Source organism: Carya illinoinensis, chromosome 10, assembly GCF_018687715.1.
Source record: "Carya illinoinensis cultivar Pawnee chromosome 10, C.illinoinensisPawnee_v1, whole genome shotgun sequence".
NCBI classification, from domain to species: Eukaryota; Viridiplantae; Streptophyta; class Magnoliopsida; order Fagales; family Juglandaceae; genus Carya; species Carya illinoinensis.
The window spans coordinates 17486794-17503536 of NC_056761.1; the positions used below are offsets into that span (position 1 = coordinate 17486794).

The 16743-nt window shown below is 37.7% G+C and overlaps 2 protein-coding genes across 2 annotated transcripts; both read left to right on the forward strand.

Moving 5' to 3' along the window:
• The first annotated feature begins 7797 nt into the window (after positions 1-7797).
• LOC122278867 (plasma membrane-associated cation-binding protein 1-like) lies at positions 7798-9560 on the forward strand. Its single transcript, XM_043089078.1, has 5 exons — positions 7798-8043; positions 8171-8324; positions 8479-8568; positions 8742-8826; positions 9010-9560. The coding sequence occupies exons 2-5, from the start codon at positions 8208-8210 to the stop codon at positions 9375-9377; spliced, it is 660 nt and encodes a 219-aa protein (XP_042945012.1). The 5' UTR covers positions 7798-8043; positions 8171-8207; the 3' UTR covers positions 9378-9560.
• A 1344-nt stretch (positions 9561-10904) lies between these two features.
• Positions 10905-12419, forward strand: LOC122278503. The gene has a single exon (XM_043088686.1). The coding sequence runs from the start codon at positions 10905-10907 to the stop codon at positions 12417-12419; it is 1515 nt and encodes a 504-aa protein (XP_042944620.1).
• The last annotated feature ends 4324 nt before the right edge of the window (positions 12420-16743 follow it).

Sequence of the window (16743 nt, forward strand, 5' to 3'; positions counted from 1 at the left end):
TGAATGATGAAGGTATGTATCTTAATCTTGGTCACAGTTGGTTTATGTGCTTTTATGTGGCTTGCTTTAAGTTGGTGGTTGGTCTCGCAAATTTCGAGGACGAAATTTGTTTTAAGGGGGGAAGGATGTGATGACCCGCTTTCGCTTGTATTTTCGCTGAAATGGTTGTTTTTATTTTAATTAATATATTAGCTTATTTATTTTAAATTATTGCGTTTTAAAATTAGTTTTTAATTTAATTGATGTTGTGTTTTATTTCTTTTAGTTGTTTGCAGTTTTTAATATCTTTGCGGCGGTTTAGTGTTGTTTTCCCGGAATGAGGATTAGACCTCATCTTCTTTCCCTACACCTCTTTTCTTTTTCCTTTTTCCTTTTTTCCTTTTTCTCTTTTTTCTTCTTTCTTTTTCCTTTCTTTTTCTCTTTTTTCTTTCTTTTTCTTTTTTTCCTCTCCTTCCCGCTCGACCCCCCGTCCCTCTCTCTCTCTCCTCCTCTCTCACGCCGAAAAGCTTCCCGCCCTCGAACCGCTGCCGTCCGGCCACCGTGCGGCTCACCGCCGGCACCGGTCGACTCGTCTCCCTCCGGCGCACCTCCCCACCAAAACCCACTCCCATCCGGCCGGCCGTTTGCCCGGAAAAGCCCTTCAAAGGCCGCACGGGTTTTGCTCCGATCCGCCGCCGTCGCTCCACCTCCGGCCACCATTTCTTCACCACTTCATCACCGGTCCCTTGCCGTCCTAACCCACCTATTTCCGGCCTCCAACGACCACCAGAACAGCTCCCACGAGCTAGCTTTCCTTTTTGGAAAATCCGGCCTCTTTCCGGCGTTTTCGCCGCCACCCACCGCCAACCACCACTTCCAATAGCTTCACAATCATCCCTAGACCATTCCCTATCGATCCCAAGCCCTAGTTTGTCCCCGTTCAAAAGTGGGTATTTCACAACCCACGGCCACAGTGATTTTTCACTATAACGTTACTTTTTCATCGCCGTTTGCAACGCCGGGTGTTTTCTAAAATTGCGATATAGCGCTGTAAGCATTTTCCAAACCCTATTTTCAGATTTAAATATATATCGCTCATTCAATTTATTTTATCTGCTGGTTGGTTGATTCCGGACTGAGTCCGAGGAGTTCGAGGGTCGGATGGATGGAGGACAGAGTTGCTTGATTTATTGTTATATGGTTGGTTGTTTGTTTTGTGCATTGATAATTGCATTTGCATGGTGCATGCACGTGTATTTTATTTTATTTGAGAAATCCTGTTTTGCTGGCGTGATTGGATTTTCGGGTGCGTGTGTCTCACGAGCCCAAGCCGGGATGGGTTATTATCTCGGTGGAGCTCCTCTGGTCACTCAGGAGTGGATAATACTGAGTGACGTCCCCTGAGTTGTCGCTGGGCGACGACGGGAGCGGGGCTAGAGGATGGCCCGGCCAGGTACGCGCGGGGCGCGAGTCTCGGCATCGCTCTACTCACCGACTCCGTGGCCCTTCGCTGGCGAGGGCTAGAGGATGGCCTGGCCAGGTACGCGCGGGGCGCGAGTCTGGGCATCGCTCGTTTAGGTGTCACATGCGTAGTCGTTACCTGCGGTGTGGCACAGAGCCAGGGTGTGCGGATGATCCCTAGGGGAGATCATGGTGCATGCAAAACTGGATTGTTTTTATGGTTTTCGAATGTGGACCATTTTCTGGAAAAATGGCGAGTTTTGGTTTTGAGGCTTTTGATCCATTTTCTGGGAAAATGGTGGTTTGGGCCATTATCTGGGATAATGGCGAGGATTGGTTTTAAGGATATGTTTTTATTGGGCCAAATGGGTTTTTGGCATGCGTGGTAAAAATGTGGTTTTGCGGGACATGTGCATTGGCTTTTCTTGCATCCATGTTGTTTGAGTTCTGTGTTTTTATATGGTGGTGTTTGGGTTTTACTTACCTGCGGTACCATTTTTGGTTCCGTAGCTTTTGGTGCAGAGTTCGAGGATGAGGAGGAGGAGGCTGAGCCCGAGGATGCGGCCCCGCCGGGTTGCTGATGTTATGTTTTGTATTTGATATTATATTATATGCGTGTTTTGTAATATTTTATTTATGTACATTTTGGAATAGCTTTGTATTAAACAAGAAAAATTCTGGTACATAGTTATTGACTTGCTTTTCGCTGCGTTTTTCTCGTGCACTTTGTTGCCTTTGCACACACTTGGCACACGTCGTTAGGGTGGTGACCCGTGATGTCATCATCCGAACGTCTCGATTTCTCCGTGTCCGTGCGTGGGGATTTGGGGGCGTCACAATTGCCCTTAGCCTTCAATTATAACCGCCCTTAGTCGTCAATTATGACTTAAGTTATACATAAACCGCTTTTGTACTCCTATATATATGGGTATCATTCACTTGTATAAGTTCAAAGTTTTCATTATTGAATAACAACGTTTTCTCTTATAATATCATTTCTCTTTTAGTTTCATAACATATTATCAACACGAGGTTTTGTTAATTCTGAAACTAGTGGCTTTCTACTTCAAGTAAGTTTTTCAATATATCATTTGTAGTCTCCAATGTGAGTATTAAAGATTATATTTCTTATTATTACTTGATAAAACTCTACGTTTATTCCCATAGTTTACATCTCAGATATATCTATGGTGAATTAATATTCCCATAATTTATTTTTCAGTTATATCTGTGGGGAATATTATCTATAGTGAATTAAAATTTTCATAATTTACATTTAAGTTATATCTATGGTCAATTTTTATTCACATAATTTATATACAAGTTCTATTTATTTTTTATACTTGTTATGAATTATTGATGATAAAATTTATCTTGAAATAGAAATTAAACATCCCTGAAGGATCGCCCTAAATCAATAATTTTATTGATTATCTTATAATAAAAGATCTATTAATTCTGTGAGATAGTTTAAAGGAGTGATACGTATACCAAAAGATCGGGATCCTCCCAAAAGCTTGTTATGATTAATGCACCTGAAGTTGCAAAATTGAAATTATATAGAGAATAGTCACTAAAGAATATCTATTTAAAATGAATGTCTCGAATGTGCTTCTGAAGTAGAAATATCGAGTGTGAAAGTTCACAAGATATTCTAAACTTATATCTTATCTTTTAGTGGCTGAGCAAAATAATGAATTTTTGCTAAGAAATCATTAGTCACTCCTATTAACTCCACATCATTCTCTAAATTGAATGGTATTGGATTTATATCATTCCTAGAAACGAATGGTTCATTTTTTTAAAAGAAACCAAGAGTTTTGACGTGGTAATGAATATTTTTATAATATTTCTATGATTTCAAGCTAAAAGCTACCAGCTATCTCTTTGAGAATATATTATACAACTATTGAATCAAATATTATGATGCATCAAAAGTGATATGATTCAAAAGGTTTGTATGTTTTTAATGATTAACTTGATCATCCAAAATCAATTATGATAAGTCGAATAATTTTCATATGGACTTCTATAAAATAACTAGAAGATTCTTTTACTATAAAGTCTTCCCACCATGAGCGGAAAAAAAAATTTGCTTGAAACAAATAAAATGAAATAATTCGACATTATCTTGATTATTATAGGTGAACTAAAAGTTTAGATGATAATTAATTTATAGATGCAACAAGATTAAAATGTCTCATATTCTAACTGCTAAAATCCCAGTGAGGATTGAAGTCCTCGTATGACAATTAAGAAATTTAGCAGTCTAATGAACATAAGACATGTCTAAAAGCGTGGAAGACCTATTGATACAAAAGATAAAGCATCCTAAAAGAGAAAAATACAAAGAAAAGAAATTAGTGCTCCTGAAGAGGTCGTACCCACAAACAAGTAATAAGATCTATCCAAACTTTCTATAAAAAATTCTTTCATAATAAAAACTTTTGAAAAGTATAATCCTCCCAAAGAGTATCTTCTGAAAAATAATCATCTTGAAGAGGAAACTATTGAAGAGTACCTCCTGAAAAGGTTTTTCATGAAATGTCTTCTCTTGAAGAGAGACAGATACCTGAAAATAACGAGATCTCGTATATTTCATGAGTATTGGAGAAATTCTAGATAGAAATAAAACCATTGTCGACAACGTATTTTCATATAAGATGGCACTTGACATTACCAGAAGTAATGAACAAAGTGCGCTAAGAACCGTCGAAAAATACCGACGTAAAAATATTGGTCAAATTTGAAAAAAACAGTTCTTGCAGAATTGATATCACTATAGACTTGTAGTCCAAACACCTAAGAGGTGATGCTTGTTGAATATCAGTAGATATTTGTATAAAGGAAATGAAAATGTGATATATAAATCATGAATCAGTTTCTCGCAGAAATAATATCGATATGCTTTTGAAGTGGATGAAATTATATTAAGGTTTTTATTAGCTTGATAGTTACCGAGCGTTTAGATATGTATGATTAACTGCATAAGATATGAAATGCATGAAGCATATAGTCTTGAAGTACTTATTCTATCAAGTTTCAAAAATCCTTATATGATCTAAAACAATCCAAATACATGTAGAACAAGCTATTTTTTTATATATTTTCAGTACCTAGATTAGTTTTTATTGCAGTTTATATAAATGATTTAAATGTCATTGAGGTTCCAGAAGAGCTCATGAAAATTGCATATATTTAAAATATAAATTATAAACCTTTTTGGCTTCGAGGGGAAGATAAATGAAATTATTAGTTCTAAAATATCATCTCTTAAATGCAATTATTATTTCAGATTCATATTACGGTTTTGTAAAAAATGTGCATGATTAAAGGAGAAATAAAATAGAGCACACAGAACATCTACCAGAAAATAGAAACACAACGTGAATATTTGTAAAATATTATTTTATTATCTTGAAACAAAATTATAGAAATTTGAGGCTCTTCGCCTCATTCTTTAAATGATCTTGCTCTAATGGTTGTTTAAACAAAATTATGAAAGCAAGACAAAATTACATATATTGATAAAAGATACGCTAAACACAGATATCCTACAGTTATTTATTAGGCCGTGAAATTAAAAGCAGCTTGCCTCTACTCTCTTAGAAGTTGGACTTTTTCAGATATCCACGGTGAGATTAAATGTGGTTTGTCCTTATTCTCTAAGTATTTGGACTTTTTAAAATATTCGTTGCTTCTAATCCTGAAGATCACGGGCATACTATTTTAGCGTCTTATTCTTCTCCTTCAGTTTTTTGCTCTTACGACTCTTCACAGAGAGCTTCTAATGCAATTAAAATATTTGATTATTGAGTTGATTGACCTCATTCACTTTAGTTAATAACCTCTGAGATATGGTCATAACAGAAGCAAAATACTGAACACTAAGAAATCTTGATTCTGAAATGATATCAGAATAACTCCTTCCAGAAAAATGAATATATGCTCCTAATATAAGAGCAACATCTTCAGGTGAGTAAAAGAAAGGATAAAGGATCTATATTGCTTCACAACGTCTCTCGTGAAGCATCTCTCTACAAGAGACAAGAAATGTAGTATCATAACCCTACGGTGCCTGACAACACCAAAAGAACTGTAAAATCCTACGGTCCTTGTCTAGTCTAAAAAGGTGGCCACCATTTTTGTTGAATATGAAAGTTGGTGGCTTAACTTTAATGACTTCTCCACTAACTATGTTATTCACAAGAACTCCAGAAGAACACAACTCCAGAAGAGTAGTGAATTTAATGCTAAAATGATCTTGAATCAATATGGGGGATTTGTTTACTAAAACATTACCAACTGCATCATTTAAAGAGTTGATACACAATATTGAGATGAATCAACACAAAGACCTTTCACTATAAAGTCTTGAAGCACTTTTATATGGACAAATCTCATCCCCTAGGTATTCTAATGGTTGTTCGATCACTTGATGTGCATAAAGATCCATTTCGTTCTTATGAAGACGATGAAGAAAGTTTTGGTCCTGAAGTACCTTATCTTAGTGAAATTGGAGCCCTAATGTATCTTGCAAGTTGCACTCGGTCTGATATTGCATTTTCAGTTAATTTACTTACAAGATATAGTTCCGCACCAACTCGAAGACATTAGGATGGTATTAAACATGTCATTCGTTAGCTCCGAGGTACGATTGATATGATATTATTTTATCAACATGGATCAAGTCCACAGTTAGTTAGATATGCAGATACAAGTTATCTTTCAGATCCACACAGAGGTAGATCTCAAACTGGATATGTATTTACTTATGGAAATTCTACTATATCATGGAGATCTGTCAAGCAAACACTATTTGGTACCTTTTCAAATCACTCAGAGATTATTGCAATTCATAAGAAGAAATGTGAAATTAGTGTCAAGTAGATATGGTCAAGTAATAATCTAGTAGATTTATTCACTAAAGCATTACCAACTGCAATATTTAAGAAGATTGTGCAGAATATTGGAATGCGAAGATTTCAAAATCCATCATAATGCACTTTTCAGGGGGAGTAAATGTTTTGAAGAATAATGCTAATTGTACTCTTTTTCCTTTACTAAGGTTTTTCTCATTGGATTTTCCTTTACAAGGTTTTAATGAGACAATCCTAAAGAGCTTGGCGGTACACATGAATACTATACTTTTTTTCCTTCGCCATTGATTTTTTTCCCATAAGGTTTTTACTTGACAAAGTTTTAACGAGACATATTCTTTATATATGGTCATTCAAATGGGGAGTGTTATAAACCGACTTGTATAACCACCTTTAACTGTCAATTATGACCTGTCTTAGCCGTCAATTATGACTGCCCTTAACCATCATAATTGACCGTTCTTAGTCGTCAATTATGACCGTTCTTAGCAGTCATAATTGACGTCTTTATGATATATGATCGTTCTTAGCTATCAATTATGACCGCTCTTAGTCGTCAATTATGACTTAAGATATACATAAATCGTTTTTATACTCTTATATATATGGATATTATTCACTTATATAAATTTAAAGTTTTTATTCTTAAATAATAATATTTTCTCTTATTATATTATTTCTCTTTTAATTTCTTAATAATATGCATATTATTTCTTTGAAATCCATATATATTATAGCACCTTTTTAAATATTGGCATGCATGCGAGGTCAAGTTTTGTCCACATTTCTTGAAAAAACAAAAAGTTTTGTCTGCATTTAGAAGATAATTTTAAATTTTAAAATTAAATATTAAAATATTATATTTTAATATTATTATTGTGTTGGAATTTGAAAAAATTAAGAAAAAATTAAATTATTTATTATATTTTATATAAAAATTTGATAAAATTATAATAATAAAATAAAAATTTTATATTTAAAATGAAAAATCTAAACAGCCAAACCGAAATTATCTGTCAACTATACGATAGCGCCATTCTTTTTGTTTTTAACAGATAGATATGGTATGGCTTGAAGCCATTGAGGACATGAATGTGCGGAGTACCAGCGAAGCCACGTGAGCAGTCACACATCGAAGAAGGTATAGTACTTAGCTAATGGCCCCCACTCATGATATCTGCCCACCTGTGCATGAGGTGACAGCTGCCAGCGGCTCTTCTCCACCACCACTTTTCTTCTTCCCTATTATACCCTCATGCATCCACCAATATATTCAGGAAATGATACAATATTTTCTGTAGCATTAGTTAGTTTAAAAAGAAACCGAGTAAAAAACCTAAAAAGTACCCACGCATGTTACTGGCATTGTTTATATATTTTTGTTCAAACAATCCAACTGGAGGGTAGAGAATGTCATTTGAAGGAGACGGCAGTGCGGGAGGAGATCAGGATGAACAAATGGGTTTTCTTGGTTATATAATTGCAAGCAGGGGGGTATTTTAGTGGAAAGTGTGTCTATATGTTGATGCATGTCTGTATTTGACGTTCATGTACCTTAATTTGGAGTAGACAGTTAGGTGGAACAGTTGCATTGAGCTGGACTTCAACTGGTTACCACCTTTGCCACGATAGAGACAGAGACTAGTTTTGAACTAAGAAAGAGAAACATATATTCTCCTTTGCCTGCATCTGGTTTCTCTCCCTAGCTATCCACACTTAATTTGTATGTCTCAATTTCTTTAGCGATTTCAAGTTCATTAACCTGAACTTTTTGTCTGTTTTGGAACCCTTGTTGTGTGTTTGTGTGTGTTTATATTTGATCTTCCTTGGTTTTGATCTTCTCTTTGTAGGATCAGCAACAGCCATTTGGTTGAATATATAATCGAAATGGGTTATTGGAAAGAAAAGGTTCTTCCAAAGATCAAGAAGGTTTTCGACAAGACTAGTACTGGTAACAAGAAGGCTGCTGCTTCTGAGGCATGCCAGTCGTTCGACGAGTCTAAGGTATATATATATGTAATTGCTTGCCGCTTTGAAATTTATTACTACTTTTATTCCGAAGATCAATAGAAACCATCAACTTTTTGATGTACTCATGCAGGCATATATGAAGAATAATTGCAGAAAATTCTGACATTCTTTTGATATATGGTTTTAGGAGCAAATCAATAAGGAGTTTGAAGGGAGGAGGACTGAGCTTCAACCTAAAGTCCTCGAGATATACGAGGCTTCTTCAGCAGAAATCAAGGTCAGATTATACCCAGCGCATTTGAAGCAATAACAGAACATATTTTCTATACAACCATCCCATTTTCATTCCATATATATATATATATATATATATTAAGGAAAAAATGAAAAAAGAGATGAATAAAAATACAAAGAGTAAAACTAAATAAATCAAGTTTTCAACTGCAACAGACTTTTATCAAGGAACCTAAGGAGGCAGGATTGAAGAAGAACTCTGTTGTGGTTCACAAGTTCCTAGAAGAACTCGTGAAAATCGGTACGTATATTATATATGATCATTTTTTTTTTTCCATTATTGATCCCTATGTATGTTTTGGAATTTCTCAGTAACTTCTTTTTGGCTCGGACTTTATTTTATAAACAAAGGATCATCAGCGAGCATCGTTGAAACTTAATCTCCCTAGCTAAACTATGTTCACCACATTGCATACATGTACAGAATTTCCAGGATCAAAACCAGTATCTGAAGCATTTTCAAAGTTTGGGCCAGCTTTGGTGCCAGGACCAGTTCTCTTTGTCTTTGAAAAGGTATCAACATTCATAGTCACAGAAGAGAAAGTTGATGAGCCACCTCCAGCAGCAGCTACAACTGAAGAAGCAGGTGGCAATAAAGAAAAGGAGATCTTAGTTGTGGAAGAAGAGAAGAAAGAAGAAAAGAAGGAAGAGGAAGAGGAGAAAGAGGATGTGGAGAAAGTAGAAGAAGAGATGATAGAAGTGGCAGTGGAGGAGGCTGAGAAAAAAGAAGCAGCACCAGCTACAACCGAGCCTGCCAAGGGGAAGGAATTTGCAGAGCCGCCAAAGCCATGACAAACTCAAGTACAGGAACTTGCCTAAGAGTGAACTCTGTGAGCTTTTTTTTTTCTAAAACCAAAACAGCAATTTGTTATTGTTTGATAATTTCCTTCCTTAATTTTCTTGTAATATCGATTGGATTTGTTTTTAAGGATTAATTTCACAATTAATGATTTAAGTGTATATTTTTTGTGGATTTATTTGGATCATTCACAGTATAAAGGAGCGACGGTAGCTAAGTTAAACATAATAAATTGATAATAAGAGGATGATGAATAAAAGGATATTAACAAATAACAATCCTCATTTACAGATTAATTAATGAATTAAAAAGAACTATATTTATTTGGATTTAATTCTCACTCTGTGTTTATAACAAAATCCATGGATTTGAAAGTGAGAAATGATATATACAATTCTAGAATAAGGAAAATGATGCATGAGGTTGAGTCAGATGATGCTGATTTGTCAGAATGTACGTTAATGGCGCTTAGATATCTTGAGTTGGCAGATCAACACAAAGATGACAAGTTAATTGTAATCTTTTACTAATTGGGACAATTTTTGGTACGTTTCGATATTTTGGTCATAACTTTAGTTATAGGATCAGAACCGTATATATGACCCCAATTCATAAAACTCTTTTAGGGGTGCATCTTTTTCGAGGCTAAAATCCATTGTTTTCCCTTTCTAATCCCCATTGTTAGTTAGTTTTTTCTTTTTAATGTAAAATTTCATTTATCATTTAGGAAGTGATTCAGAACCCGATTTGGGTCAGATTTTTGGCATATACTTCTTTTATTATGTATTTAATGTTGACATGATTATTGAGATTTTGCTATTTTTAATAAAATTATGATAAAAATGCTTTTCAGTTATACAGTCCAACTTGTGGACCGATTTTTTACATTTTTTTATTTGATAATTTTAAATTGAACATCAAAGATATTTCTCAATGTTTTTAGGCGAACATTGCACATCATAAAATTATATCTAACATTATTTTTTGAAAGTTTTAAAATTCTCAACCCTAAGTGAAAGAGTAAAAGAGATTTAAAGTAGTCTCATAATATTTATTACAGTCAATAAAGATTTTGAAGATGTGTCATGCAGAATTTACTGATCACTATTTATATATGTATGCATGCATGTATGTATGTATGTATATCCTATTCATATATGCATGGTTTTAATACATGTCAACATGTCATTTAATTATCAAAGCAGAGATAATATATTTAACATATCTTGGCCGCATTCAGTAATTATAAAGTAAATGTTAGGAGAGAAGATCCTTCTTAATGTGTGTATATATACACATACAACCATAGATACATATACATGTTAGAAATAACTTATTACATAAACATGTTAGAAATAATTTATTAGAGTCCCAATATGAAATAAAGAGCAACAACATTTATCTCAAGAGACAAATTTGATTGAGACTAGTATTGGAAAAAGATCATTTTGCCAAAAAGCTAAAGTCTCTCTCTAAGGAGAGTTCCAGTCCTCGTTGGGGAGAGTCCAAAGTAAAGTACGATGGAAGATATAGAAGATCGGTGGAGTAACTTGAGGCCTACGGAGGAACAAGAAGAAGTCATTGAGTTCCCTCAGGGATGTGAAGATGAAATACATCGCAAGGGAGAGAGAAGTCTTATTGGAAAGATATGCTCAGACCGTGAGGTGGGTAAGGAAGTTATAGCTAGTGCAATGGGGAAAATTTGGAGAATAAGTAAACGTGTTGTGTTCCAAGAGGTTGGGAAAAATGTCTTCGTTATTACGTTTGCCTACCACGCAGATAGACAGAGGATTCTGGCTGGAAAACCATGGCTCTTTGCAAACGTATTATTCTTGATTATGCCTTACAATGGGAACTTACAACCAGGGAAGATGCATGCAGACAAAGAAGCATTCTGGTTACAAATACATAACTTGCCATTAGGATTCATGACGGAAGATTGGGGAAGGCGTATAGGAGAATCGGTAAGGAATGTATTAGATGTAGATGCAGATGAGGATGGAGTAGGATGGGGCAAATGCCTAAGGGTGAAGGTCGAAATGAATCTCCAGAAACCCATAGCCAGGGGGAGAACTATAATGGCGAATAGAAAGAAGGTGTGGCTTAATTTCAAGTACGAAAAGCTTCCCAAAATTTGCCTCAGCTGTGGGTGGATATTACACAGTGAAAGTGGCTGCGTGAAGGAAGGGGGAGGCAACCAAGATTCCATCTCCCAGTTTGGTTCGTGGCTACGAGCAGAGGATAGTTACAGACGATGCCCAGCTTTTATTTCCTCAAATGGTAACTCAAACGGAAGGGAGGATGGACGGCAGGATCCTACTAAGGAAGCTGGACGTGGTGAAACAGAGGGGTCTATCGGAAGTACTGCAAGCAGGAGACAAACAGAGGACCCTAGCCAAAAGCAAAACACAAAGGGAGTCGTTGGTAGTGAGAACTATGGCCCCAGAGGAAGGATGGCGCCTGCGGATGCACGGCAAAGGAATTTGGTAGGAAATGGAGGCAAACTTGTTGCAGGGGTCGAGGATGATGGGACACGGTATGGGGCAACAAAAAGGGTAGGTGAGAACCTACACAGTGTAGGAAGCATGCAGGAGGATGAAGTACAAGCTGGGCGGGAAACACTTGAAAGAACAAGGGCCTTGATCGTAACAGGTTTGATGGAAGAGGCCTTGGACAAGCCCAACAGAAACAACAGGCCCATTAACCAGTCACATGTAAGGATATATGGCGAAGGGAAAAGGCCTGCGCATGATTCAACTGTTTTCAATAGCCAGCTTATTCTAAGTGATCAAGCAGAAGGAGTCATAAGTCCAAACCAAGGCAGTCGTAGATGGAAACGTCAAGCAAGAGGACAAGGGTCAACTTCAAAGGAAGGAGGATTGCGACCGGGAATTAAGAGGCCAGCAGAGACTAAGGAGGAGATCCATACTACACCATTGAAAAAGAGAAGAGGTAAGAATCCTAGTCTTAGAAGCAATGGTATTATCACTTCTGAATCGGTGGAGGCTAGGGACCAACCCCACCAAATGCCATGAAAATACTAAGCTGGAACTGTCGGGGGCTTGGGAACCCCCGAACAATTTGTAGCCTTTGTTTTCAAATAAAGGAAAAAGCTCCCGACTTGGTTTTCCTGATGGAAACCAAACTGTCTCAAGCTAGAGCCACTAAGGTGGCTAGGAAGGCTCAGTATGAATGCTATATAGCAGTAGGTGCAGTAGGAAGGAGTGGTGGGCTGATGCTTATGTGGAAGCAAGAAATGCAGGTGGAGTTAGTTAATTATTCCCAAAGACACATTAACGTGCTTGTGAGGAGTGAAGAGGACAACTTAAACTGGCTATTGACATGTTTTCATGGGCACTCCAAAACAAATAGAAGGAAGGAAGCATGGCAACTGTTGCAGTCCTTTAATCCTAGGAATATGAGGTAGGGAGTAATAGGTGACTTTAATGAGATTTTGTCCCATGATGAAAAAGTAGGAGGAAGGGTTAGAGTAGAAAATCAAATGAGGTTATTCAGAGAGGTGGTTGAGAATTATAGTTTGTTTGATCTAGGGTGGAGGTGGGCCAAGTACACATGGTGTAACAGACATGAGAGTGAAACCTTCACTAAGGAGAGACTAGATCGAGGTATGGCAAACAAAAGATGGATGGAAATTTTTCCAGATGCTAGAGTCAGTACAATGGTGGCATTATGTTTAGATCATAGACCAATTCTACTTGAGGGTACTAGTGGAAGGGGGCAGGGGACTCATTTTCATTATCATTTTAAATATGAGATGAATTGGACTAAAGAGGATGGCTGCAAAGACACAGTAGCTGAGGTTTGGCAAAGAGAAGTTCATCATTTAAGTCAAACCAGCAGGCTAAAAAAAAAATAGAGATGTGCAGTAGGAAGCTTCAGAAGTGGAGCAGGGACCTGAGAAGGAACAGACTAACAGCTATAAAATAGAAAACAGATGAAAGCAAACAGTTGCAAGAGGAAGAGAGAGCAGATAATATGAATGAGACTACAATCCGAGGTTGGCTTTTTGCTAGATCAGGAAGATGCAAGGTGGAAACAAAGAGCCAAAGTCCATTAGCTGACACAAGGGGATAGAAACACTAAGTTCTATCATGCATGTGTCAACCAAATGAGGAAAAAGAACTCTATAAAACAGGTCAAGGATGGCGAGGGGAGAGTGCTAAGTTCAAAGGAGGAGGTGGCAACCGGGTTCAGGCTTCACTTCAAACAGGTGTACCAATCTACTAAACCATCTGAAAGGGCCATACAGCAGTGCCTGAATGGTGTAAGACACAGGATCTTTCGGCACAAGAGGGAGCAAATGGATAGAGAGTTTACATCAGAAGAGGTTGTGGCTGCACTTAAACAAATGTCTCCATTCAAATCACCAAGGTTAGATGGGTTCAGTGCAGGATTTTTCCAAGATCAATGGGATGTAGTGGGCTCTGATGTGGTGCAGTCAGTACTAGACTTCTTCAGAATTGGTGAGATGCCAACAGGGCTGAATCATACTCTCATAGCTCTAATTCCCAAGACAAGTGCCCCTAGATCAGTAAATGAATACAGGCCTATCAGTTTGTGCAATGTGTGGTACAAATTAATCTCAAAAGTTTTGGCAAACAGGTTGAAACATGTGCTGCAAGATGTCATATCATGGAACCAGAGTGCATTTCTACCAGGCAGACTAATCACTGACAATATAATGGTTGCTTACGAGCTCCTGCATACTATGCAAGCTAGGAAAAAAGGAAGAGAAGGCAGCATGGCCATCAAGTTGGACATGTCAAAGGCATATGATAGAGTAGAGTGGGGTTTTCTACAAACAATGCTATCTAAGATAGGTTTCAGTGACAAGTGGAGGAAGCTGATTATGGTATGTGTAAAATCTGTTTCCTATTCAGTAGTAGTGAATGGGACCCCTGGAGATATCTTTTGGCCTACAAGAGGATTAAGGCAAGGGGGCCCTCTTTCCCCTTACCTTTTCCTGCTATGTGCAGAAGGACTGAGTACCCTTTTGAAGGATGCTGAAGCAAGAGGCCTCATTAAAGGAGTAGCTGTCACAAGGGGGCAAAAGAATCAACCACCTTTTATTTGCTGATGATTGTGTGATGTTTTGTAGATCCAAGATGGAGGAATGGACAGTTTTAGTTCACTTGCTAAAAGTCTATGAGGAAGCATCTGGACAGACCTTGAACAGACAGAAAACTTCCATTCTATTCAACTCAAACACTAGGACTAAGGCAAAAGAGTGCATTGTCCAACATGCTGAAGGTGTAATGTGTGATAATTACAACAAGTATCTAGGATTGCCCACCACGGTAGGAAAATCCAAGTATAACACATTCAGAGGCCTAAAAGAAAAAGATATGGAAAAGGACTAATAGCTGGAAGAATTCTTTTCTATCTTTTGTAGGAAAGGAAGTCATGATCAAAAGTGTCTTGCAAGCCATACCAACATACACAATGAGTGTATTCAAGATGCCAAGTATGCTTCTCAAAGAGATTGAATCTATGATTGCCAAATTCTGGTGGAACCACAGAAAGGAAGGTAGGGGCATTCATTGGAAGAGTTGGAACAAACTTGGAGCAGCAAAGGGCAAGGGGGGGCTAGGATTTCGAGACCTTAATTGCTTCAATAGAGCTCTCTTAGCCAAGCAAGGGTGGAGAATTTTACAAGAACCTGCTTCATTGGTGGCTCAAGTATTTAAAGAAAAATATTTCAAGTCAGGCAACCTGATGGAGGCACGAGTAGGCTACTGCCCATCTCAAATATAGAGGAGCTTAATGTCAGTAATAGATCTGGTAAAGATAGGGCTAGTGTGGAGAGTGGGCAACGGAAGGAGCATTAGAGTGTGGAAAGACAAGTGGGTGCCTATACCTTCTACATTTTAGATTCAATCACCAAACAAGATACTGGACTGTAATGTAACTGTTAGTGAGCTTATTGATGGTGAAAGTAAAACCTGGAAACAAGAACTGGTGCAAGCAACCTTCAGTCAAGAGGAAGCCAAGAGTATATATAGTATTCCTATTAGTGTAAAAGGGATGGATGACAAAGTAATTTGGGGACTGTTAGAGAAAGGGATATTTACAGTAAAGAGTGCTTATTATGCAGATTTGGAGATCAAGAATCAAAAGACAAGAGAAACATCCAGTGGAGATCAAAATGAAAGGTTGTGGGGGAGGTTGTGGAGATTAACAAACTCAGGTAAGGAAAAACTGTTTCTGTGGAAAGCTCTCAATGGAATACTACCCATAAGAAGCATTCTCTTCAAGAGAAGGGTTATTGATAACTCAACATGTCCTGTGTGCAACAGAGAAGATGAAACAGACATACATGTGCTTTGGGATTGTCCTGCTGCAGTAGATGTATGGGGTGAGGATTGCAGTCCAGTCAGAAAGTGGGGAAGAAACTATGCTGATTTCACGACACTGTGGTCTGAGTTTCAGTCCAAGTTAGAGGAAGGAAAGCTCCACATAGTAGCTGAGTTGCTGCACGGCTTGTGGAGGAGAAGAAATGACATGGTCTTTGAAGGAAAATTCAAGGGGCCTTGTGTGTTGATCCAGTAGGCAGTGCAAGATGCAGAGGCAGTCACATTGGCTCAAGAAAAACCAAGAGAGAATCAAACAAGTCCAACAGAGTTGATAAGAATCGTGTGGAAACCCCCAAGCCTGACTATCTGAAGGTGAACGTGGATGTAGCCGTGGATTCCAAGAGAGGAAAGGTGGGAATTGGTGTTGTAGTGAGGGACTTCAGAGGAGAGGTGCATGTGGTAGTTGCTGCTCCCAGACAGGTAACTAAGAGTGCCAGTGCAGCTGAGAGTCTGGCCATGCTTCGTGCAACTCTTCTGTGTAGTGAACTAGGACTCAGTCAGGTGCAGTTGGAGGGTGATGCAAAAATGGTAGTGGAAGCAATCAACTCCAGATCATACAACTCATGGGATGGACAGGTGATAGAGAACATCAAGGATGTGGTGCACGCCCAACCAGGGTGGTATGTGACTTTTGCAAGGAGAGAGGGCAACAGAGTAGCACATGCAACTGCCAAGTTAGCTCTGTCCTTAAGTACCAAGTGTGTGTGGATGGAGGAGGTACCATGTGAGGTCCTTCCAGCTGTTGTATCGAACTTGCATGTATTCTCAGTTTAATGAATCAAATTTCCAATTCAAAAAAAAAAAAAAAAAAAACAGAGAGACAAATTTGATTGATTGCAATTATTCAACAAACTTTAGTAGCCTTTCATTCATCTAAATTAATTTGCCACTAATTTCACAAGCTTTATCATCTAGCTGATCTATTGATCTTCAAACCCTATTTTCCATGCTTTATGGACAACAAACTTACTGTAACGCTCCGATC